Source organism: Littorina saxatilis, linkage group LG16 (assembly GCF_037325665.1).
Source record: "Littorina saxatilis isolate snail1 linkage group LG16, US_GU_Lsax_2.0, whole genome shotgun sequence".
Lineage (NCBI taxonomy): Eukaryota > Metazoa > Mollusca > Gastropoda > Littorinimorpha > Littorinidae > Littorina > Littorina saxatilis.
In genome coordinates, this window is record NC_090260.1 from 35177854 (window position 1) to 35204650 (window position 26797).

Below are 26797 nucleotides of genomic sequence, written 5' to 3' on the forward strand. Positions count from 1 at the left end.
GTGCTGCATATGGGCCTACTATGCGCATAAAAAACACACACACACACACAACACACACACAGAGGCTTGGGTAGACACAAATAAGTATAAACTGAACCTTTATTATAAAAAATCTTTATTGAAAAAGTACGAAGTAATACAAAAGGAATATTATATCATTATTTACAGACACTATAGAGAGATACAGGGCTGTATCGTCATGAACACACATGTAAAACAGTGAGGAAGAGAGCTGCAGGGCGATGGGCCGAACACCGGGCACGTTCTCAGCGCACGGCCAACCGGGCCTGGGAAATGCTTTATCAGTCAGTCAGTGACAATGGCATAGCGGTTACAGTGGACGTAACTCAGTGGCAGCCACTCACATTGCCGGTGTAGCGCAACCAGCTTTCTCGTTCAACCAGCTTTCTCATTCGGCCTTGTTGATTTTGTATAAACTCCATACTGAAAAGTCCCCCTCCCTTCTATAGTACTTTACATTCATGGGGTCAAATTTGTTTAAAAAAAAAAGGTTGGAAAATGTGCTTCTTTGTAAAATCCTTTCCTTCTTATTCAAGGGACTTTAACCACTCGATACACGTTTTCGAAGGAATCGAATTTTTGGGTGAAATGTATTAAATGTCACCACCCATTTACTTTACATGCGAGAAACTGACATGCTTTTCTCCCTCAAATAAGTGCCCAATGGGGACCACTTTTTATATTTAGTCAAGTTTTGACTAAATATTTTAACATCGAGGGGGAATCGAAACGAGGGTCGTGGTGTATGTGCGTGTGTCTGTGTGTCTGTGTGTGTGTGTAGAGCGATTCAGACTAAACTACTGGACCGATCTTTATGAAATTTGACATGAGAGTTCCTGGGTATGAAATCCCCGAACGTTTTTTTCATTTTTTTGATAAATGGCTTTGATGACGTCATATCCGGCTTTTCGTGAAAGTTGAGGCGGCACTGTCACGCCCTCATTTCTCAACCAAATTGGTTGAAATTTTGGTCAAGTAATCTTCGACGAAGCCCGGACTTCGGTATTGCATTTCAGCTTGGTGGCTTAAAAATTAATTAATGACTTTGGTCATTAAAAATCTGAAAATTGTAAAAAAAAATAAAAATTTATAAAACGATCCAAATTTACGTTTATCTTATTCTCCATCATTTGCTGATTCCAAAAACATATAAATATGTTATATTCGGATTAAAAACAAGCTCTGAAAATTAAATATATAAAAATATTATCAAAATTAAATTGTCGAAATCAATTTAAAAACACTTTCATCTTATTCCTTGTCGGTTCCTGATTCCAAAAACATATAGATATGATATGTTTGGATTAAAAACACGCTCAGAAAGTTAAAACAAAGAGAGGTACAGAAAAGCGTGCTATCCTTCTTAGCGCAACTACTACCCCGCTCTTCTTGTCAATTTCACTGCCTTTGCCATGAGCGGTGGACTGACGATGCTACGAGTATACGGTCTTGCTGAAAAATGACATTGCGTTCAGTTTCATTCTGTGAGTTCGACAGCTACTTGACTAAATATTGTATTTTCGCCTTACGCGACTTGTTGTTTCATGCTGATAACTAGCTGGTTTTCTTGCAAAGAAGTTTTATTTGTGTTTGGTAGTCCATCTCTCTTTAGTTAGGGTAATGCCTATTTGGAGCGAATTAGCTTTGATAGACATTTAGCAAAAATTAAATACAGACAAATTCACAACTGGTCAATATTAGGAGCCTGGACGCCTAACTTCAAAATAACATGATAGGCTACAACTTAGTGTACAAGTCAGACTAATTCACATATGCTTTAGATTTATGTTTCGGTTACACGAGAACGTTATTATTAAACCCAACAGGAAACTTGAAAATTCTCAAAAACAGAGAGAAAATAAATTAAATTTTTAACTTCAACGAAAAGAAAACTATTTGTTATATTTTTTTGAAAGCTCGAGGGCTAGTTATAGGTTATTTTCAGCAAGCTTCTTAATGAATTAATGAAACCAGCATTTAGCTTTTATGTTCTTCTTATTGTTGAAGGTGGTCCATATTAGGGGACTTGCACATACTTTGAGGTTTTGCTATTGTTACATTTAGTCAAGTTTTGATTAATGTTTTAACATAGAGGGGGAATCGAGACGAGGGTCGTGGTGTGTGTGTGTGTGTGTGTGTGTGTGTGTGTGTGTGTGTGTGTGTGTGTGTGTCTGTCTGTCTGTCTGTCTGTCTGTGCGCGTGTGTGTGTAGAGCGATTCAGACCAAACTACTGGACTGATCTTTATGAAATTTGACATGAGAGTTCCGGGGAATGATATCCCCGGACGTTTTTTTCTTTTTTTCGATAAATACCTTTGATGACGTCATATCCGGCTTTTTGTAAAAGTTGAGGCGGCACTGTCACACCCTTATTTTTCAATCAAATTGATTGAAATTTTGGCCAAGCAATCTTCGACGAAGGCCGGACTTCGGTATTGCATTTCAGCTTGGTGGCTTAAAAATTAATTAATGACTTTGGTCATTAAAAATCTGAAAGTTGTAAAAAAAAAAAAAATTATGAAACGATCCATATTTACGTTCATCTTGTTCTTCATCATTTACTGATTTCAAAAACATATAAATATGTTATATTTGGATTAAAAACAAGCTCTGAAAATTAAAAATATAAAAATTATGATCAAAATTAAATTTTCGAAATCAACTTAAAAACACTTTCATCTTATTCCTTGTCGGTTCCTGATTCCAAAAACATATAGATATGATATGTTTGGATTAAAAACACGCTCAGAAAGTTAAAACGAAGAGAGGTACGGAAAAGCGTGCTATCCTTCTCAGCGCAACTACTACCCCGCTCTTCTTGTCAATTTCACTGCCTTTGCCACGAGCGGTGGACTGACGATGCTGAAAAATTGCATTGCGTTCAGTTTCATTCTGTGAGTTCGACAGCTTGACTAAATGTTGTATTTTCGCCTTACGTGACTTGTTTTTTGTTTGCAGTGGAAACTGTGGGCCAACACTGCTAAAATGTAACAAATACTATCTTAGCTGTCATATATAGCAATTTTTGTGTGATAAAAGCTTTGGCTGTGGACAGAAACGAGTCCGTTTTAAGCGTCAAATTTAGAGTGAACGCTGCCAAGAATGTAAAAAACAGAAAAAGCCGAACGTTTTTGGGTTTGTGTTTCTGCCACTGACACCTGCAAGATATCCAGAGAGGGTAAATACAGCGAATACAGAATTGTTTTTAGCACTCTAGTACCGCTAGTGTGTCAGAACAGGAGGTGGTCCATATTAGGCGCCGATCCATATTAGGTAACCTTCCCTTACTTCTTTAATTTTTACCATGAGACAACATTTCAGTCTCGGGTATATATTAAATGAGAAAGCTGGTTGAATGAGAAATCTGATATAGTTAACATCGGCAGAGCTGCAGCTATACATATTGTCCGTGTCACTCACATACACTCACACGTCGCCATGGCTGGCTACTGCAATCTCACAACATTCATACCAACGCTGCACTTCTCCTTTCTTGGTTAGCTTGAATAAAGTCTTCACCGGTAAACGGTGCAGTTCTTCCCTTTTGTTTAGCTTCAACAAAGTCTTCACAGATAGTTGGTGCATTTCTCAGTGCTGTCTCTGTGTCGGAATGACGATTGGTCACCGCTCAGTGACTGTCGCCAGTATGTACCGTTAGAAGTCTACCTGACCTGAGCGACACCATCACGTAGGCAGCTAGGTCAGTGTTGACACGGTCCTAGTATACAGTGAGCGCTGCCCGCTGTTGTTAGCTGCATGTAACAGGGCTGTGACTGAACGCCGCCACAGCACCAAACATTTGTCGTCACGTGGTACAAAGTTCCTCCGTGACGTCATACGGCCTCCAGTACCGCGAGCCGTCACGTCCACAAACTGTCATTTACGTGGACGGTTCCTCCCTCCTTCGTCGTCGTATTTGCCTGTTTGTTCTCAGTTTTTGATACAACGCTCGCATCCCCACTCACTCCGCATACCGAAGTGAACGGTGACGACAGAAGGACGTGCCGAGTTTTCCCCTCTTTCAGTTTCTTCTTATCTATTTTTATTTTCCCGCGAATGTTGGGAAGGGGGGGGGGGGGGGGGGTACCACCCCAACCATCCTACCAACACATAATGACTGGGACAGCGAGCACTTGTGTCTCACACTTGCCCCCGCTCTGAAATGACTCCCTGCCACTGTTGTGAACGCTCGACTGTCTCTGATTCTATTTCTCTAAAAACACGAGCGAAAATCTGTACACGATACACGCGTCCCAACAGAATTTTCTGCAAGAAAACTTACTGCCGTCTTTGTATATAAATAGGCGCACTGGCAAACTTTAAACACATGTCATAAAGTATGTACAAATGACTGATCGTCTTTGAATTCAGACTGGAAATATCCATTGACTATTTGACAGGACTGAAGCCACCTATTGTGGCGTAGCAGCCATCACGCAAACTGTTTTACAGCGTATAAAGTCATTGCAAGACAGCATGGTAAGGAGACACTCGACAAGTGTTCAAACGAAACTAAGCAGTTGCATCCTGGTAAAAAAACGAAATTTCTTCATGAGTCACACTATTTCAGGATTCTGCACGGATTTCCAGCATGTTACTCTTCATGCGGGAGTTTTACCGGCACTCAAACGTCATGCCTACGTCAGCAAGCAACCGACAAGTTGCGTGCCGTATGAATCCTTAACGACAAGATTCATGGCTTGATGTTCAGGTATGATAGCTTTACGACCTACTGTGATCACCACAGCTCGGACTGTCATTGGCGATTGATGTGTGGTAAGACAAACCGAATGTCTAACACAAGACGTGCGCATGATTGCTCGATCAGTCTTACACGTGACTCGATCAGTCGTACACGTGACTCGATCAGTCAGTCTTACACTCGATCAGTCTGGACCAGTGCATCGTATGGGTGACGTGCTCATCACTGCACGCAACACATTTACCATCCATATTACGAAATGTTTCCGCATTTACGAAAGTAGATTCCTTCGCTAGGTTGCAACCCGGGCTGCAAGAAACATTGCTCTTATATGACCAGAACGTCCCCTGACTATTCCGTGAGGCTGATCATAAAGACTTTAGCGTCACGATGTCTGGCTGCAAAAGGAGCGAACAACACACACATAAGCCATTGAGACTGGCATCTTGTCAGTGTGTGTGTAACACAAGAGAAGGGTAGTGTCTGTAGGTACGATCAGGAAGGTAACGTGAGGTGTCACAGTAACGATCAGGAAGGTAACGTGGGGTGTCACAGTAACGATCAGGAGTTGTTTGTCTCATGTCCGTCAGGCCAGCTGATGACTTCAGAACGCGTCACAGGTACACATGAGGAGCGGACACATGGCCTGAGCGCAGTTGTTCCTGCACCACGTGTCGTACTGCGGCATGCCGGTATAGCGTCCTGTGGCCCGACACAACACGGCGTCCGGGTCCCTCCAGTTCGGTACCCCTTTCACCCCGTACCCCGTCTCTTCTCTCTGCCGTCTTTCCGTTGGCCCACCCACCCTTAACCCCGTCTGCTGTCTCTGCCGTCGTTCCGTTATCCCGCCCTGCCGGTAGCCTGTCTGCCGTCGTTCCGTTATCCCGCCCTGCCGGTAGCCTGTCTGCCGTCGTTCCGTTATCCCGCCCATACCGTAACCCGTTTGCTGTCTGTGACGTCGTTCCAACCGTTGAGGCGGTGCAAAGGGTGGGTAGGTAGCGACGTAGGGGTTCCTGGCCGTGTCTTGCTGGCCGTAGGCGTTGTATGCTGGAGGTGGGGAGTAGACGGACCTAGTGGGTGTGCGGCGCACGGGTTCTTGGGGCACGCGGAGCGGCGTGATGGCACGGTAGCTGCTGTGCGGCACGGTGGGCTGGTAGGAGCGCAGCCAGGAGGTGGGGGTGTGGGTCTGCTGCACCAGCTGGTAGGGTGGGGACAGGGCGGCGCTCTGCTTGGGCTCGCACACACACATGCCGGCCGGGCAGTAGTTAGCGTTGCAGTTGGCCGTGCACCAGTCGTCCATGCCGCCGCCGAGCGTCACCGTGGCGCGACACCGCAGCTCCGACACGAGGGTGGAGGAACGGGTTCGGGGCGGAGAGGGCCAGACCATGTCCCGATAGCCGTGCCACCACTGACCGCCCCCAGACCCGCCCATCGCCACAGGTCCGCCCTGCGACAGAGGCTGCACCGGGGACTGGAAGCCACTGTCACCAGCACCGCCAGCAAGCTGGGCACGACGAGCCTGCTGACTCCTAGAGAACGCCCCGCTGAGCCGCTGGCTGCGCTCGTGGTGAGAACGGCCGATGTTGGGCGGGTCGCTGCGGAACGACTGGATGCCCGTCCCGTCTGATGCCTCCGTGCGGAACGTGCTCTTCGTGGAGTCCTCTTCCTGCTGCTTGGCTGACGTCACGCAGGTTGGCGTGACCTTGGTGGTGGTCACCTTGATGGTGTCCTTCACGGCGGTGACCTTGGAGGAGGGGAATTTTGAGGCTCTGTCCTCTGGTTTCGTCACACGTCTGCCAGACAACAAACAAACGGAAATATAATATGAGGGACGTGAATAGGTGTAAAACTAAATGTGTAAATGCTTAGTGTGTGTGCATTTCTATGCCAAGTTCCGCGATCTCAGATCATTCATAGAGAGGTCCAGAAAGTGTTCTTTTTCAGAGCGTGTACGTGTTACGTTTATGTGTAACGACATCAAATGTATCTTTACACCACACGTTTGCCAAGTTCTAAATGTCGTGCTAGCCACCACCACTTGTGAAATGTTTTCTAACAAGCGCGTTTATTTTTAAATGTTCTCAGTCTCAATGATTTAAGCATAGTAAACTACGTGTATCAAAACAAGACGCAGAGTAATTAACATCACAATTTTATGTGCTATTTCAAGGAACTGAAAATAGGGCGTGGATAGATTAATTCACAGTTAAAAGAGAAGGCTTTTTCGCAAACAATTTAGTTAAAGTGAATTGTGTAGTGTTTCCAAAAATAATATTAAACTGGGTCAGAACAACCCCGTTCCCCAGGTAATAGAATTCCAAAATTGGTTTGTGATAACAGAAACTAGACGAGCCTATGCAGAGAGAGAGAGAGAGAGAGAGAGAGAGAGAGAGAGAGAGAGAGAGAGAGAGAGACAGACAGACAGACAGACAGACAGACAGACAGACAGACAGAGAGAGAGACAGAGAGAAAGAGAGAGAGAGAAACAGAGAGAGAGACAGAGAGATAGAGAGAGAGAATTGAATTGAATTGAACTGAACTTTATTTTACCAGGATTAAGATTTAAGGCTACGCCTTTTCTTACAATCTGTCATTGAGATGCACAGACACACAATAAGAACATTAAAAACTTAAAAACAAAAAGAGGGTGGGGAAAAAATAAACGTATGATGGATGATGATGATGATGATAGCTTTTCACAAAATCAAATGCATAATATGAAGTCTATTGCGCGTTCAAGCAAGTAACAATGAAATATAAAGCCATAGTAAAACAAAGTATGTTCAAAATATAAAATGCACAGCATATCTTTGTCATTATATTGACTGTGGAAAATCAAAACGCGTTAAATGACTCAGACATAAAGTGGTTTTTAACACATTTTAAACACTTGTGTATGCAAGACTAGCCTTATAAAGGTCTATTTGCGGAATGGGTGGGATTGACAGATCCATTTCTGTCGGTAGCTCTCTTGAAAAGTGATGTAATGTAAATCGGCAGTTTACCGTAATACAATTTATGCATGAAAACGGCTTTGTTTAAAAGATGCTTCTCCAGTGGAAGAAAGTTAAACATTTTTAACTTCATATCAGTTAAGGCATTTTCCTTTACGATTAGTTTAGCCGAGCGACGATAGAGAGAATCTAGCTTAGTCAAGGGGTCATCACTGCTGTCATCCCAGAGTGTCGAAACATAATTAATGTGAGGGGTTAGGCTATATGAGCCTGGTGAAACATTTTTAGAGTCTTTCTGTCCGTAAATTGTTTTAACTTAGAAAGGAGGAAAACGTTCTTGGCTACTTTCTTGCAAATATGCTGTAATTGTGTCTGCCACTTGAACTCACAATCAACAATTACCCCTTAGGCGGTGTTGCTGAACTTGTTCAATTGATGTTGTATCAAGAGTAAGATTTAGTTTTAAGTTTGAGTGGAGAAACCTTTCTTGCAGTTACCACAGGTTTTTTTTGCGAAGATGTTTCGTTTTGTGCTTGGTCTGCTCTCTCTTTAGTTAAACGTTAGGTCCAATTAGAGCGAATTAGCTTTGATGGACATTCAGCAAAAATTCAATATAGAAAAATTCACAACTGATCCATATTAGGAGCCTGGGCGCATAATATGGACCAGTAAAAAGGCCATCACAAATCATTGTAAAAAGCCCACAATACTTCAAAACAACGCAATACAACTCAGTTTGTGAGTAAGATTAATTCAAATATTCGTCAAATTTACTTGTTTCGGTTAGATGAGAACTTTATTTGAAGCACAATAAGAAACCAAAGAAACATCTCAAAACCAGAGAGAAAATCAATGAAATTATCAACTTTCACGTACAATTTTTGAATCGATTACTAAAATGTTAAATCTAATGAACATTTTTAGATTTTTAATGACCAAACTCATTGATTAATTTTTAAGCTTGCAAACAAATCAAAATTGACTAAATGTAAAAAGTGAAAAGACCTGACGGTTTTTAAGTTTGTAATTGGGCGCCCGTAGTTGTAGCAATTTATTCAGAAGGTAGATGCATCGAATGGAATTGTTTTGAGAGTTTTACCACCGTCAGTTTGTCAGAACAGAAGGTAATCAATATTAGGGGTATCAAAATTACGGTATCTTCTGGATCCTAGCGACACCACATCTATGAAGCCGTGCTGATTGTTCATGGGAGTTTGAGGTGGACAAATGAAAAGTACACTTTCACCTTATAAGTCGTGAAAGGAACGCACAGATAACGCGAGAGAGAGAGAGAGAGAGAGAGAGAGAGAGAGAGAGAGAGAGAGAGAGAGAGAGAGAGAGAGAGAGAGAGAGAGAGAGAGAGAGAGAGAGAGATGATCTGAACTGAACATTATTAAACAAAGGATGGGTAATTAACGGCGGGGTCTTTTCTTACAATCTGAAAAGAACCACATCATCAAAAGAGAGAGAGCGAGAGAGCTCACCTTTGGTAGGACGTAGCAGTGACGTTGTTCTTGTGGTTCTTTCCGTGTTTGGTACGCTGGAGATGACGCAACAGCTTCTGACGGAACAGTTCTCGCCGTGTCTCGATGTCGTCACTGCTGCTGTACGCCTCCACCCGTGGCGTCTTCCTGGCGCTGTCTGTCTTCCTGGTGCTGTCTGTCTTCCTGGCGCTGTCTGTCTTCCTGGTGCTGTCTGTCTGCCTGGTGCTGTCTGTCTTCCTGGCGGTATCTGTCTTTCTGGTGCTGTCTGTCTTCCTGGTGCTGTCTGTCTGCCTGGTGCTGTCTGTCTTCCTGGCGGTATCTGTCTTTCTGGTGCTGTCTGTCTTCCTGGTGCTGTCTGTCTGCCTGGTGCTGTCTGTCTTCCTGGCGGTATCTGTCTTTCTGGTGCTGTCTGTCTTCCTGGCGCTGTCTGTCTTCCTGGTGCTGTCTGTCTTCCTGGCGGTATCTGTCTTCCAGGTGCTGTCTGTCTTCCTGGTGCTGTCTGTCTTTCTGGCGCTGTCTTGCTTCCCGCTGCTGTTTGGCTTCGCGATGCTGCCGTCATGTTTCCAAACTGTGCCCTTTTGCTGCCTGGCGCTGTTCTGTTGCGTTCCGGCGCTGCTCTTAGAATGCTGGCTTACTGTGCTGACGCGGACCAGCCAGGTGGGCACTCCGCTCTGACGTCTGCTGCTGGTAGCCGACGTGCTATCTGGTTGACGTGTCCCTGCTGGAGACAGGGTTGTGGTGGAAGTAGTTGGCTGGGGTCTGGTGAAGGGTCTTATAGTGGTGGTGGGTGGTGGGGGAGTAAAGGGTCTGCGTGGCGTGTGTTGTGCCCTGGGTCTGGGTGTGGTGCGGGCCACTGGTCTCCTTACCCTGGCGGTGGGGCGGGGTCGTGGTGCTGCGGTCACTGGTCTCCTTACCCTGGCCGTGGGGCGGGGTCGTGGTGCTGCGGTCACTGGTCTCCTTACCCTGGCCGTGGGGCGGGGTCGTGGTGCTGCGGTCACTGGTCTCCTTACCCTGGCCGTGGGGCGGGGTCGTGGCGCCCTGGTTCTGGGTCTTTGAGTCGTGGCTGGCGCGCCTAACGACTTTCTGCGGAAGGTGGAGGGTTGTCGCGGTCTCCTGGTGGCGCCGGGCGGTGGGGTGTAGGGGTTCATTGGTCGTTTGTTCCAGTTTGGCCTTGACCTCAGTCTTGCAGCAGTAGTAGTGGTGGTGGTGGTGGTGGTGGCGATGGCGGGGAGTTGCGGGGCTCGTTTCAGGGGCGCCATGACCCAGCTGAGGGGGGAGGCAGCGTGCCAGCTGTAGCTCTCTTCCTGGGGCTTGCTGACACCGTTAGCCGCCGTGCCCTTCACCGCCACCCGCTTCTCCTCCGACATGAGCTTCTGCTCCTGCCGCTTCTCCTCCTTTAGGCGCTCCTCCTGCTCTGCATTCGTTTTCTCCTTCACCCCCTTTTTCTTCACCACGTCTTCCGGCGTCTTCTTCATCGCCTGAATAGGATCTTCTTTCTTGACCTTCACCGCATCAACTGGTTTGCCGACCTCAGCTTTCTTTGCCTCGTTGCCTAATTTCGTTTCCTTCGCCACTTCGGGTTCTTTCTGTTCGGGTTTGGTGTCTTTCTTTGGTGCGTCATCTGCTTGTTGGGTGAGCGTGGACTTGAGGCCAGATTCGGCCTGTGCCTTGGTCTTCCTGGCCTTGTCCGGCACGATCTCGATGTCCGCGCAGTTGTAGAACTCTTCCTGCGGCCCGCAACCCAGGCAGAACACGCCAGAGTTGTCGTCCTTGTCCCACGTGTTGCCTGCAAAAGAAAGGGGGTTACTTGAATGGAGTTGTTCAGCCAAACTCGTTTGCTTAATGTCTCAGCTCTCGTTTCTGATGCCTTTTTGTCACGACCAGTCAGTATGACTTCTTTTACTCTGACTGGCTGTTTCTTTTTTTGATCGTCGTCGCTGATGTGTGCCAACATTGACTGCCAATGGTTATTTAAGCATTTTGTGCACAATTTGAAAAGGGACAGACGTTTTACGTTTAGAAGTGACGACGACTGTGTGCTTAGAATTTCCAGAAGATTGACATCGATTTGGGGGTAGAGGTGTTTCTTTATTCGTGGAGTCCCTAATTTGTCACCCTTTGTGAAATAGAAGACACACACGCCAGAACTTTAACAAAAAACAAACACACACACACACACAACAAATAGTCAGGAAACTTGTACCAATCACAATTGAATGGCATTGCAAGAGCGTATTGTGTTTTTGTAAGAAGAACCTCACTTTCTGAGGTGGACGTCAGTTTAGCCGTCAAGACGCTCATATCACCTGCACGAGCGCAACCCTCCACGCATCCAAGTGTCTCTTAAATGTGTGGCATTTCCACTGCACGACATACCCCCCCCCTCCCTCTCAACAAATCTAAATGTATCACACCTGTGCGGTATTTCCACTGGACGACGCACTGCTTGCAGGTAAGGTCGGGGGGCAGCTGCACGGTGTAGTTGAAGAAGGCGTTGTATTTGCCCTTGATCACCGGGAAGCGCATGCCCCCGCCGTCAGCGCGCAGCAGCACGTGCTTGTCCAGACACTCCTGGGTCGCCGCCGTCTTGGGGTCGTTGACCGGGCAGATCTTCACCTCGAACCAGCCCTGCACACATCACTGGCAAGGTCACAACACGGACACAGCCATTTCATGGGACACTTTGCATAACGAAGGGAAACATCTGCTAAATTGTGTCTGCTTCTCAATGGAAGCGCGATTCAATATGAGTACTCCTTGATGTTACCGTCACGCAGCAAACTCTCCCGTTCTTACCCCAGTCGGAGCCCGCATCAGCTTCTAGAGCCCAAAATGATGACAAGGCGAAGGTACTCTCATCAAGAATTACCATCTATAAATTATCATACAGAAGACAGTAGTTGGTGGCACCACGACCCCGCAGTCATATCTGGGGGGGGGGGGGGGGGGGGGGGGGTAGGCACCTTGATATGCCACCCATTCGCAGTAATGAGGTTCGATAAAATTATAGCTATCGCCTTGACTTATTCTTAAACCACGGATGTGGTTCAATCACTTTAAAATGTGATTATATGCACTAGTATGTGACGACTTTTGAAAGTAAATAACTTTGGATTTCCGAATGATACAAGCGCTACAATTTTGCCGAGAATGGTTAACAAGTCGCGTAAGGCGAAAATACAATATTTAGTCAAGTAGCTGTGGAACTCACAGAATGAAAGTGAACGCAATGTAATTTTTCAGCAAGACCGTATACTCGTAGCATCGTCAGTCCACCGCTCATGGCAAAGGCAGTGAAATTGACAAGAAGAGCGGGGTAGTAGTTGCGCTAAGAAGGATAGCACGCTTTTCTGTACCTCTCTTTGTTTTAACTTTCTGAGCGTGTTTTTAATCCAAACATATCATATCTATATGTTTTTGGAATCAGGAACCGACAAGGAATAAGATGAAAGTGTTTTTAAATTGATTTGGACAATTTAATTTTGATAATAATTTTTATATATTTAATTTTCAGAGCTTGTTTTTAATCCGAATATAACATATTTATATGTTTTTGGAATCAGCAAATGATGGAGAATAAGATAAACGTAAATTTGGATCGTTTTATAAATTTTTATTTTTTTTTACAATTTTCCGATTTTTAATGACCAAAGTCATTAATTAATTTTTAAGCCACCAAGCTGAAATGCAATACCGAACCCCGGGCTTCGTCGAAGATTACTTGACCAAAATTTCAACCAATTTGGTTGAAAAATGAGGGCGTGACAGTGCCGCCTCAACTTTCACAAAAAGCCGGATATGACGTCATCAAAGACATTTATCAAAAAAATGAAAAAAACGTTCGGGGATTTCATACCCAGGAACTCTCATGTCAAATTTCATAAAGATCGGTCCAGTAGTTTAGTCTGAATCGCTCTACACACACACACACACGCACACACGCACACACACACACACATACACCACGACCCTCGTTTCGATTCCCCCTCGATGTTAAAATATTTAGTCAAAACTTGACTAAATATAACAAGTCGCGTAAGGCGAAAATACAATATTTAGTCAAGTAGCTGTTGAACTCACAGAATGAAACTGAACGCAATGCCATTTTACTCGTAGCATCGTCAGGCCACCGCTCATGGCAAAGGCAGTGAAATTGACAAGAAGAGCGGGGTAGTAGTTGCGCTAAGAAGGATAGCACGCTTTTCTGTACCTCTCTTTGTTTTAACTTTCTGAGCGTGTTTTTAATCCAAACATATCATATCTATATGTTTTTGGAATCAGGAACCGACAAGGAATAAGATGAAAGTGTTTTTAAATTGATTTGGACAATTTAATTTTGATAATAATTTTTATATATTTAATTTTCAGAGCTTGTTTTTATTCCGAATATAACATATTTATATGTTTTGGGAATCAGCAAATGATGGAGAATAAGATAAACGTAAATTTGGATCGTTTGATAAATTTTTATTTTTTTTTACAATTTTCCGATTTTTAATGACCAAAGTCATTAATTAATTTTTAAGCCACCAAGCTGAAATGCAATACCGAACCCCGGGCTTCGTCGAAGATTACTTGACCAAAATTTGAACCAATTTGGTTGAAAAATGAGGGCGTGACAGTGCCGCCTCAACTTTCACGAAAAGCCGGATATGACGTCATCAAAGACATTTATCAAAAAAATGAAAAAAACGTTCGGGGATTTCATACCCAGGAACTCTCATGTCAAATTTCATAAAGATCGGTCCAGTAGTTTGGTCTGAATCGCTCTACACACACACACAGACACACACACACACACACACACACACACACACACACATACACCACGACCCTCGTCTCGATTCCCCCCTCTACGTTAAAATATTTAGTCAAAACTTGACTAAAAATAAAAACGATTCATACGTTACTGTCGCCTTGCTGGGGTGATTTACATCACGCAAAAATCTCACTCGTTTATCACATACGACTAACTTTGTAATGAATAAAAGATGGAAGGGAAAGAAGACAAACATTTATTCACGAATTGAAGGACCCCGTGACCCAGTATAATTAACAGACCCAAGGTGAAGGCCATACGGTTGGTTGGGGGAACCAGAACTTCCGGTTAGAAAACACTGGGAGAAAACACGTGGAAACTTTACAACATGGCTGGCTTTGAAAGACTGATCAGCACACAGAACCCCTGTATGCCGTAACCCGGCTGCAGCCACTCACTTTTAGTGAAACGTCCTCGCAGAAAATTCTCACACGCTAAACCGCGTGGGAAACCCACATATTGCACCCTTTCCGATTATTCTTACCGCAGAGACAGTGACAAACCCTATTGCAAGTCGTGAATAGCAATACAAACAAATTTAAGTCTATGAATTTGGGTGTGTTACCTATGTCGTCAACTTCGAGGATAAAGACGTAAGCAAAGTTGAAACGAATATTGCAAACATAGTTTATACGTTTATGGACTTTTTTAAGTTTCACAAATAAGTGTATTTCAACCCCTAGTAAAAACTAATCACGCAAGCCTGTTGTTAAATCACAGATCCGACGTCGTTGTCAAGAAATGTAGTTGCGCTCTTTTGAATGTTATAATTATACGATACCTATGGTTTACAAGAAATTATTCCAGAAGCCGAGCAATCTATGCCTATAGTAGGATGCACAAGAACATGCTACATAGAGAAGAAGAAAAAACATATTACGTGTTTTCATAGCCACCAGGGTACTCTGCGTGTCAATCATAATACGTAGCGGTTACATACCGAGTCTCAGTGAATATGAAAAATAATTGACGAAGTTGGCGGATAATGATAAATGCGAGCTTCAGTTTTTCAAAGGTGTTTTTGTGCCACAGTTTGATCGAATCCTAATTAATCACTCTGCAAGTCTACCTGCGCAGGCGAGTGATTAATCAATAATGGTCGGTTGTAGGACTATAGTTCTGTTAAAACCATTCAATTCTGCTAAGACTTCACAGCAGTTTATTTGATTTGAAATAAAATCAAGCAAACAGTTATGCCGTTGTTCTGTTTGGGCGATAAAGGCAGATATTTTGGGGTTCTTTTCATGTTTTGGTATCACTGAGGAAATTTTCTTCCGTCGTATTAAGTAGCAAACTTTTGCCCCCGTGTTCCAACGTCAAATACTGTATGAAGTTTGGATTTCTGAGGCAAGACAGTTTATGGAACCGCTTCCTTTTTTTTTTTAAATTCAAGGATGTGTGTATTTGCTTGCTGTTGTTCTGTATATAAAATGAAATACAGTTGATAAGTGACCGAAGGATTGCAATCTTTTTATTGAAGTGGCCCAGTGTGTCGAAATCCGGAAGGGGAACAACTCTAGTCTCTTCACAAAGTATGAGAGTTACTTGCCTTGATACCTAGCTGGCGTCGAGGGTTTGTACAAGCATTTGAGCGTTCGGAAATGTTCAGTCGCTAAAAGTAGTGCCCACAAAGTGTAGCTTCTCAACCCATGAGCTATTGAGGATTCGTGCCATCCTGAATTCAGGTCAGTGATCGACAAGAAGAAGAAGAAGAAGAAGAACTCAGGTCAAAATGAGTTCGGCTCATTCTCTCCCTGACAGGATGCCTTGAGTTTTTTTTTTTTTTACATATTAAGAGCTTTTTGTAATGTATTATTGATATAAGCAGATTCGCGATCGTCGATAATGATTTTTCATGGTGTTTTGTAATTTTTAAATTACAAAGGAATTGATATGTAAGACAGTTTTAAGCGAGCTATTTTCGCGGCTGTATTTACTGTGCAAACAACTCTAAATATGGCAAAAGTGTCACGTGATAATCAACCGTTTGGTTTCCGCGCTCACTGGAGCAGACGATTTTTTCTGTAACCAGTTGACAGTGATGAAACCATATATTACGGTCTCCTTCCGGCAGCAGTCCCAAAATTTCGACTTGTTTTGACCTTAGAACGATGTCTTTATCATAACTGTGAAGAACAGAACGTTTAGATCATGCTCGCGAAAACCATATGGGAGATAACTCTGTATTTTTGTTTTGATAGATTCGCGTAGGACTGTAGCGTCCGGTCAGGGAGAGAATGAGCCGAACTCATTTTGACCTGAGTTCAGGATGGATTCGTGCTTGTTGCTGGGTGGTTATTTGTTGGTTGCTGGGTGTTTACCGAAAAATAAACACCCCTTCCAGTTTGCAGATGGAAAGAAGCAGAGGGGGGAATAAAGGACAATGCATACGTTACCGATACGTGCGTTACCTCTCGATGGCCAAACAAATACATAATGAAAGTTAAATTCCGAAAAATAGGAAATGAATGTGGAACCTTACCTAGAAAAGTATAAAGGAAGAACATCCCTTGTCAAAACCCTATCAGAATGATCGGTGCTAGTTCATATTTCGTCAGTTTTGACGTCGGAATTGCACCTCATTGCTGAGAGTGGATGATCAGCCACAGCTAGTATAGGACGCATCACTCGGCGGTCAAACACCGTGTGTGTGTGTGTGTGTGTGTGTGTGTGTGTGTGTGTGTGTAGAGCGATTCAGACAAAACTACTGGACCGATCTTCATGAAACTTGAGATGAGAGTTCCTGTGTATGATATCCCCAGACAAATGTTTTTTCATTTTTTCGATAAATGTCTTTGATGACGTTATATCCGGCTTTTAGTGATTGTTGAGGCCGCAATGTCTGCGTTATTCAACTAGGAAGACATTCCGTTTACGCAAAATCCCATTTTTGCTACAATCCAAAATGTCGCGAAATAGGGATGGCGGCGAAATGGGATGACAGCAAAACGGCATGGCGACAAAATGGAATGTGGCGCTAGTGGAATGTCACGGTGGTAAAATGACACTTGGCCTGTGAAATGTCGCGAAAATGGGATGGGGGCGAAATGGGGTAACGGCGAAACGGGATTGCGCCAAAATGGGAAGTGGAGCTAATGGTACGTGACATGGTGGTAAAATGACACTTGGCCTGTGAAATGTCGCAAAAATGGGATGGGGGCGAAATGGGCTAACGGCGAAACTGGAATGCGCCAAAATGGGATGTGGAGCTAATGGTACATGCTATGGTGGTAAAATGACACTTGGCCTGAGAAATGTCGCGAAATGGGATGGGGGTGAAATGGGATAACGGCGAAACGGGACTAATAGATCCCTTGACTTTGGGGTAGCGCGACTATGTTACTGCTAGCTTTCCACTGGGAGGAAGCGACCCGAACTTCCAAAAGATGGGACAAAAAAGTAATGACATTTTTTTCCCTTCACTTTGGAGATGATGAGTTAAATATCGGGCGCATTTACGTAATTTGTAAAACATCACCCCGCGATTTGTAAAAATGTTTTACATGTTTTACATTTTTACATATCACGGGTTAACATTTGTGCCCAAAGTGGGTACATGTATCTGATTGGCTGTGGACCTGGGTGCACGAAGCGGGCGTTCTGATGGGCTGTTATGACGGTTAGCCCGGAGAGAGAGAACGAGGGAAGAGAGAAAGAGGGAGTGGGGGGTAGGGGTGGAGGGGTAGGGGGGGGGGGTAGAATCAGAGTATAACGGCGTGTGTTTGTCTGTCTGTGCATGTGTGCGAGTGGCGTCACTGATTCTGCGTGCATGCCATGTGAGTGACATGTGATTTTTGAGAGTGGATGCCAACCCTAACCCGAGACTATTATGAGCTATTTTACACTTTTTCTAATCTAAGTCTAACTTTTTCTAAGTTGAAAAAAGGGCTACCCCCGAATAATGTAACAATTGTTACATTATTCGTTTTTGTTACATTATTCGTTGTATCATGGCGGCCTTTTGTCAGCTACGCGAGGATACAATGCTATGGCCAGCATCTTCTATCTTCTATATATATATATATATATATATATATATATATATACGACTTGTGTCTGTCTGTCTGTGTGTGTGTGTGTGTGTGAGTGTCCGCGATGCACGGCCAAACTTCTCGGTGGATCTTTTTCAAATTTGGAGACCGTATTCAGCTACACCCCGGACACAACCTCATCGATGAGATATTTCAACACGTGCTCTCAGCGCGCAGCGCTGAACCGATTTTGGTTTTTCTCTGGATCCATTCCCAGTAACTCTTCCTTATCTTCTCCAGTGTTTTCAGCCGCGTTTATCTCCCTTCCTCCGTACCCGGCATAGCCGGGTCCCCGGCGCAGCCGGGTATTCGGCTCGACTTTTTCCCGGCGCAGCCGTACCCGGCGAAGCGGGTATTCATCTGGTGTCTTTATATGATTGTTGCTTCAACAGTCTCATCAAAAATATATAGCAATTTATTAATTTTCCGCCCATTTCACAGATCCCAGTTAAACCAGGTATTTTCACCGCCCCATGTCATATATACTCGTCAAAAAAAGTTAAGGACCGGTCATGAAATGTCCACAATCTTTAAAATATTCGCCAAAAATCAAGGATTTGACAATTTGATTGAAACGTGACTTTTTTGAATTAACAAAAGGGCAGTGAGTTTTGCTCTAGGAACCTTTTGGCAGGCAGTGTTACTGTGTCATACTAAACAGGCGGAAAAAGTTAGTTTTTGTTTTAAAAAGGGGGCAGTTTTCAAAGTCCTATGAAATCGGTGCAAGACATGCCAGGACAACAACCAGCAATGCACGTGTTACAAAAGGGTTCCAGCCACGAAATGTGCTCACAAATTTGTGTTTGTAAAATGACACACTGACAAAATAATTCAATGAAACAACATGCCCCTGTCACGAAAGCGGAGCGACTTGGATAAGGCAAGGGCAGTTTGATGGCTTACAAGATGTTGTTTCTGCCAGGCAAGTGGTTCGGAGTGTTGCAGTGTCTCACTTCAACATCATCTGACTAAAGGAATGGCTTCAAGCAATTAGCAGAGTACAGTTACGACAATGTTATGGTCGGCCTACAAGTCACCACAACAATGAAGGATCGCCTCATCCAAATGAAGGCCATGCAGCAAAAAAGGGTTACTGAAAAGGCAGCAGGCATCGACAATGAGCTTGCCACCACACTGTTGTCATTAATCAAAGTGTTACAAACTGCTTACACGCTTTCAACTTCAGTGAAAGACGCCCAGTCCGCAAAACAACATTGACTGCCAACCTTCCACCTGCCCACCGAGCCTGGTGTACTCAACATGTGAGGTGGTTACGTCATCGTAGGGCTCAGTGACGGGCGCAGTGGCGGGGTGGTAAGACGTCGGCCTCCTAATCGGGAGGTCGTGAGTTCGAATCCCGGTCGCGGCCGCGTGGTGGGTTATACAGAGTGACCCCAAAAAAAGCGTACCCAAAGAAAACGTCATAAATTGAACAAAAATAAAGCAATCTTCATAAAATTTATTTACACACACAAGTAGCCTCTGCATGATTTGCACAGAAAATTTTAGCGTTCTAGCTTGTCTTTCAGGAAAGTTATGCTCATTCTACAGAACATGCTCCAAACGCCGCTGCAGGCAAACTTGAACTCGCCGCGCAAAGTTATCAATCACCCGCACACACTCCTGTTGCGAGATTCCGCGAATGGTTGTTGTGATGGCTCTCTTGAGTTCTGTGATTGTCTGTGGGTTGTTCCTGTAGATGTTGTCTTTCAGGAACCCCCAAAGATAGAAATCGCGCTGACCGAAGTGTCTCTGGAACTGTACTTGCACATCTCTGTATGATTTTGTGCGAAAATAGGTCTCTATGCAAAACGTCCGTTGATCATTAGTATAGTTCATTGTGAGAACAGCTTTTATTTCATCCAACCATGCAGTGGATTAGCTTGACTCACCTCAAAAAGAAAGAAAAAAAGTTAAAATTGACAAAGTTATTCAATTTTGTTTGGGTACTCTTTTTTGGGGGGTCACCCTGTATAAGAGTGGAGATTTTTCCGATCTCCCAGGTCAACTTATGTGCAGACCTGCTAGTGACTTAACCCCCTTCGTGTGTACACGCAAGCACAAGACCAAGTGCGCACGGAAAAGATCCTGTAATCCATGTCGGAGTTCGGTGGGTTATGGAAACACGAAAATATCCAGCATGCCATCTCGACGAAAGCGGAGTGAAGCTGACTATGCTCTCAGAGTATAGTTTGGGGAACCCAAATGGGCAAACGAGCTCACACGTAACCAGAACATTCTGTAACGCTGAAGAAGAAGAAGTAGGGCTCAGTTCTTGTTAAAAGATGGGTCCCGCCTCTTCTTGGATCCTGCTGATGGACGCATCAGAGTATGGAAGCGTCGTAGAGAGCGCTTTGCAGATGGCACTGTTTTAGAACAAAATCGTTTGATGGGGGCTCTGTGATGGTCCGGGAAGATGTCACCTTACGTCGTAGGACATCGCACTACCGATTAGTGGGAGATTATCTGGTGATCGCTGCCGGGATAAGATTTTGCAGTTTTTCGTTGTAAGAAAATAGAAATACTACTGTTGTGAATTTGAAATCAGAGGGTTGTCTTGAGTAACAAGCTCTAGCGTTGTTTTCGCTGGCATGTTTGACGTGACATTTTCTATAGACAGTCCTCGGTTCTTCAATAAAACAATACAGAAAAAATTACGTCATTTAACCTTGTCATTTCTGTATGGCTTGCGTTTGAAAAAGTGGTCCTTAACTTTTTTTTATAGGTTAGTGAAATACCAACAAGGCCCACGTCCCTTGTTAGCGGCAACGTGTTAGGACCATGCACTGACCTGATGATTTGCCGTGAGATGCACCGTGATGGGGATGACGTCACCCTGGCGGTAGGTGCGCGTGACGATGCCGTTAGCGAACTTGCCCCCTGCCTCGTGCTCCCTCGGCCCGTGGTACGCGTCGCCACACACCCCGCATTTGCCGCCGTTACGTAGCCACTGGACCTGTAAAACACGTCGTCGTCATCATCATCATCATCATCATCATCAACATCATCATCATCATCATCATCACCACCAACAACAACATCATCATCATCATCATCAGTATCATCATCAGTATCATCGTCATCATCATCATCATCATCAACATCAACAACATCATCACCATCATCATCATCGTCACCATCCCCACAATCACCATCATCAGTGTCATAGTCATCATAACCATTGGCTGAGATTATTGCGTATCGGACAGTAATATGCTGGTAATAGCCAACTTGCACAATACCCCGCTCGGATAGCTCTGATACAACGAATAATGTAACAAAAACGAATACATTATTCGGGGGTAGCCCTTTTTTCAACTTAGACAAACTTAGACTTAGATTAGAAAAAGTGTAAAATAGCTCATAATACAGTCTCGGGTTAGGGTTAGCATCCACTCTCAAAATTCACATGTCACTCACATGGCATGCACGCTTTTTGCAGAATCAGTGACGCCACTCGCACACATGCACAGACAGATAGACACACGCCGTTATGCTCTGATTCTACCCCCCTCCCCGCGATTTGTAAAATGTTTTACAAATCACGTAAATGCGCCCAATATTTAACTTATCATCTCCAAAGTGAAGCGATCTATTGAGAGAGAAAAATGTCATTACTTTTTTGTCCCATCGCTTGGAAATTCGGGTCGCTTCCTCCCAGTGGAAAGCTAGCAGTAACAGAGTCGCGCTACCCCAAAGTCAAGGGATCTATTAGTACCGTTTCACCGTTATCCCATTTCACCCCATCCCATTTCGCGACATTTCTCAGGCCAGGTGTCATTTTACCACCATATCATGTACATGTACCATTAGCTCCACTTCCCATTTTGGCGCAATCCCGTTTCGCTGTTAGCCCATTTCGCCCCCATCCCATTTTTGCAACATTTTACAGGCCAAGTGTCATTTTACCCCCATGTCATGTACCATTAGCTCCACGTCCCATTTTGACGCAATCCCGTTTTGCCGTTATCCCATTTCGCCCCCAACCCATTTTCGCGACATTTCACAGGCCAAGTGTCATTTTACCACCGTGTCATACCACTAGCGCCACATTCCATTTTGTCGCCATGCCGTTTTGCTGTCATCCCATTTCGTCGCCATCCCTATTTCGCGACATTTTGGATTGTGGCAAAAATGGGATTTTGTGTAAACGGAATGTCTTCCTAGTTGAATAACGCAGTATAGTGAGGCTTGGCAAGAAGAATAAATCAAAAATGGGATGGCGGCCAAATGGGATGGTGTCAAAATAGGATGTTGCGCTATTGTTATGACACGGTAGTAAAATGACGCTTGGCTTGTGAAATGTAGCGACAATGGGATGGGGGCGAAATGGAATGGCGGTGAAACGGCATGGCGGCCAAATGGGATATGGTGTCAAAATGGGATGTCGCGCTATTGTTATGACATGTTAGTAAAATGACGCTTGGCTTGTGAAATGTCGCGAAAATGGGATGGGGCAAAAAAATGGGACGGCAGCAAAATGGGATTGCACCAAAATGGGACGTGGATCTAAAACCACCCCCACCACTCAGCGTAGAGGCTCTAAACAAGAAAAATTCATAATAATAAAAGGCATGCATTACTTTGTGGAATGCGATATTTTTACATTTTTACATTTTTACAAATCGCGGTTTTAGGTTCGACGTGATTTGTAAAAACATTTCACAAATCACGTCGAACCTAAAACCGCGATTTTTACTAATCACGGGTTAGCAACACACATTTGCTGTCAAACGTTTTTCATGAATTCCCTGCAGATCCGAATAATCCTTAACAAAACACAGTAGGCAAACCTATTACAGCACTATTTTGGAAATATAAATTCGGTTTCGAACTTGTACAAAAACAATGTTACCAGTTTAATGAAAGAAACAAGATTAAGACTGTTGCGTTGTGGTAGCCTTCGTACTACATTCCATAACTATTCTGTTGTTAGAATGGGTAAATCCCATAGTGCAGATTTAACATAGCTCGAGAAATAGAGAAATAGATTTCATTGACCTTTTGACAAAAATTGGTAAAACAATAAACAGAAATTCTATCTTAAAAAAGCAAACAACAATCTAATTTGTATAATTATTCATTGGTATTGTACATAATTCTGAATATTTACACTCAGATAGCAATTACTCTTCTTGTGCTTGCAAAATATGTGTCGGTGTGTATCGATATGGAACTCCATTAGAAACTAGACATATTTTTAGTTACGAAGAAAGGTTTAGGTACATAGAATCAAAGAAAAGAACAAGTTACAGAACGAAAAAGATTGGACCTGATGTCGGAAAAAAAACCATCCCAAAACAAGCAAACAAAACCGCGACGACACTTATCTTAATTCCTGTCTAAAAGTGTTTTTTAACAGGAGGTTTGAAGCCGAGGCTAATAATGGCGGCCACCATGTGCTTCCTCCCAGTGGAAAGCTACTACAAGTCGGGAATAACACATTAAAATACACATATTAATTCGCACGCACATTTACAAACATAAATATTCATTATCACATGCACATTCATGCAAAAATATGATGACATTTGTTTTTCCTCCGATAAATATTTCCCGATAAGAAAAAGCTCGAAAGAAAGCAAAAATAATTTCTCCTGGACACTCTTATAAACCCTTTGTTCTTGACCTCACTGGACAGCACACGAATTTGTGTGCATCACAATAATTATCAGTCTAGTGTTTCCTAGTGAATTATATTTATAAAGAAAATCTCGATAGCAATTTAAAGGAAAAGCTACATCCGCCACGAATAATGTAACAATTGTGTTACAATTGTTACATTATTCGTTTTTGTTACATTATTCGTTGTATCATAGCTCTCCTATGCGAGAGATAAGGAAGGTTCACTGGCGTGCGGGCCAACTTTTTGCTCTCAAGAGTTATCGTTCCACTGATCCAAACAATGGCTACCGAACAGCAGAATTTTCATGCGATTGCAAGTACCAAAGTTGCAAAATTACCTCAAAGAAAGAAAAATACAATATTAAGGATACAAGAAAGCGCAGCTGATACAGTTATTGAACAGACAACAGAGTACCAGGATCAGTGACACGTAATTTTGACGTCGAAGACAATTCAGCCATCGCTTCACAAGCGCTGGTACCGGTGTTCTCTGTTAAAACAAGCATTGACCTTAACGGGAACAAGATATCCTCCCCGTGGTCGTGGTGACACGGGGGCAGGATATGGATACTGTCTCTGGGTCTGCACAAACAGTTGACCTGTGACCTACCCGGGTCGGATTCTAATCCGCGACCTCAAGTCACACTAAACTGTTTCAAGCCATGCTGAGAGAGAGAGAGAGAGAGAGAGAGAGAGAGAGAGAGAGAGAACGTGGTGACACGGGGGTGGGACATGGAAACCGTTTCTGGGTCAGCACAAACAGTTGACCCGTGTCCAACCCGGGCCGGATTCTAGAGAGAGTAGTCACCGACAGAGAGGGGAAGGTAAAAGAAATGAAGAAATGCCCAGATAACGGAGGGAAAAATAAAACAAAAACAAGTCGCGTGAAGCGATATAACAACATTTAGTCAAGCTGTCGGCATCAAAGTAACAGATGGGGTGTTGCAGGTAGCTCTGTTTCCTTCTTGGGGATGAAGCTACCAGGGGAAGGGATTGTGTTGGAGGTGCGGGTAGAGGGGTAGCCCTCCCGGTGCTCCCCCTTGGACCTCCCTAGTCTAGGACCCTGGGTCTTCGCGAGGTGGCCATTGTGGCGTAATCCCTCCGGACTAGCATAACGTTTCCCTATCCCAAGACCGACCGTGCGTGGTCTATGACCACATCCTCTACGAGGTGACCCTATCAACTAGGCAGCGCAAGCCCCTAGGCGAAACACGGCGGATCTAGAGGAGAGAACCTCGATAAAAAATTTGAGCTGCCATGAAGACGGAGCATGTTGACTGAGGACAGCGGGCAGACCTTCTGTACCGACACCCATCTACAGGAGAAAACCAGGCATGCACGCATCAAACCCAACATGGCCATACAAACGGAACGGAAAGTAACAGATTAACACCAACAAACAGTCGTCGCCGATACTTTATTTCAGATAGTCGTCGACTAAACACTGAGACGCTTGACGGGTCACGCTCGTCTCCGCGTAGCGTGCAAACGTAGTAGTACTTGGGCCTCTTGGGGTTGCAACATCTTTAAATAATAGGACACGAATGTGACGAATAACGGGAATTTCCGATTTCCGATGGGCCACAAATTATGTCTTGCTCATGCAAAACTCATCATTTTCAAAACAAAATTTGACAATGTCTATCATATGCTTTTAGAAACAAAGATCTCGTTTTAATGCAAAAAAATATCAATTTTGTTGGAATATCATTCATGTATGTCATATGATCAATCTGCAATGCAACCTGTGAGGTTTTTTTTATAACGCGTTCAATGACCAATGTTTCGGTGACGCAGTAGGGGGAAGGCTGGCGCAGCTTTAGTAATCCCCAGCGATGACCTGACAAGGAAATTTAAACTGTGCAACAGAAACTCGATCTTCTCAGCTGAGCTCCTTGCCATCTGCATGTCGCTTGTTCATCTCAATCTCAAGAACACTCCTCCTCAAAAGATAGCTATCTTCTCTGACTCCAAAGCAACCATTGAAGCATCAAAAAGACAGGATCTTGTCATTGCCATAAAGGAGCTGGCAAATAAAATTATAAAAAAGAGGAAGCGAGATTAACCTGGTCTGGTGTCCAGCACACGTGAACGTGCCTGGCAACGAGAGAGCAGACAAAGCCGCTAAAGAAGCTGCCCAAGGCATAGGCGCCTCCGAGGTAGACCTGCCATTGTCTGCTTCTGAGATCAATAGCCGTACAGACTCTCTTCTCTGGAGAGAATGGAAGAACAAATACATACACACGGCAATAAGTTCTGGCTGGCTCATTCAGGAAGCCCCATCAAAACAGATGAACACCTATAATGCATGCCCACGTGTAATAAAAAAAAAAAGGATTAACCGCCTAAGGGCAGAAGCTGGGAACTACCAATTTCTAGAGCTTAAATGCACCTGTCAATCCGACCTCAGCATGGCTCATTTGACTTTGAAGTGTGATTTGAACTCATGCCACTTTCAACCCCTGATTCAGTTTATAAACTCGAACAGAAATATCCTGCCAAATACCCCAAATGAAAAATTAAGCTATCTTTTAAGTTTTAATAAAGACCTTGGGTGGCATGGTCCCAAACTTATCGCTAGACTTGTGCACACGCACCCACTTGGTCCCTGGGTATGAAGAGATATTACTGCAACTAACGCCATTGCTTCTCATAGCTACTTTATATTTTTATCAGAACCTTTTAAGAATACCCTTTTATATCCAAATATCTCTTATTACCACTTATAATTAGATGAGCGAGAGTGTGCGGGGGGTGGGAGGGTGGTGAACCACTGTACATAAAGGGAAAGTTTTTGTGCGCGCCTGTGTGTGTTTTTAATCTAAGACAAATGTCGCCAATGTTTTTACAGGCTGGAAACTACTTACAGATTACTTGCACCTGTCAATCGTTTCTGGCTAGTGATTGGATTTTCTGCAACCTTTCTCTGTCTATCCCTCTCTCTCTGTCTGTCTCTCTCTACCTTTCTCTCTCTCTCTCTCTCTCTGTCTGTCTGTCTCTACCTTTCTCTCTCTCTCTGTCTGTCTGTCTCTCTCTACCTTTCTCTCTCTCTGTCTGTCTCTCTCTGCCTCTCTCTCTCTCTCTCTCTCTCTCTCTCTCTCTCTCTCTCTCTCTCTCTCTCTCTTTTTGTTGTTGTGCACTCCAGTCGAATTTTTTCTCTC

At 43.9% G+C, this 26797-nt stretch overlaps 1 protein-coding gene across 1 annotated transcript in view; it reads right to left on the minus strand.

Moving 5' to 3' along the window:
* Positions 1 to 2791: 2791 nt before the first annotated feature.
* The window catches only part of LOC138951365 (uncharacterized), a 43301-nt gene continuing 19295 nt past the window's right edge, over positions 2792 to 26797 (minus strand). Inside the window, exons 2-5 of the mRNA XM_070322981.1 lie at positions 20803 to 20967; positions 11576 to 11789; positions 9162 to 10947; positions 2792 to 6516 (exon numbers count right to left, since the gene is read on the minus strand). Coding sequence (XP_070179082.1) covers positions 5328 to 6516; positions 9162 to 10947; positions 11576 to 11789; positions 20803 to 20967 — 3354 coding nt within the window. The 3' untranslated portion in view covers positions 2792 to 5327. The remainder of the gene's footprint in view (positions 6517 to 9161; positions 10948 to 11575; positions 11790 to 20802; positions 20968 to 26797) is intronic.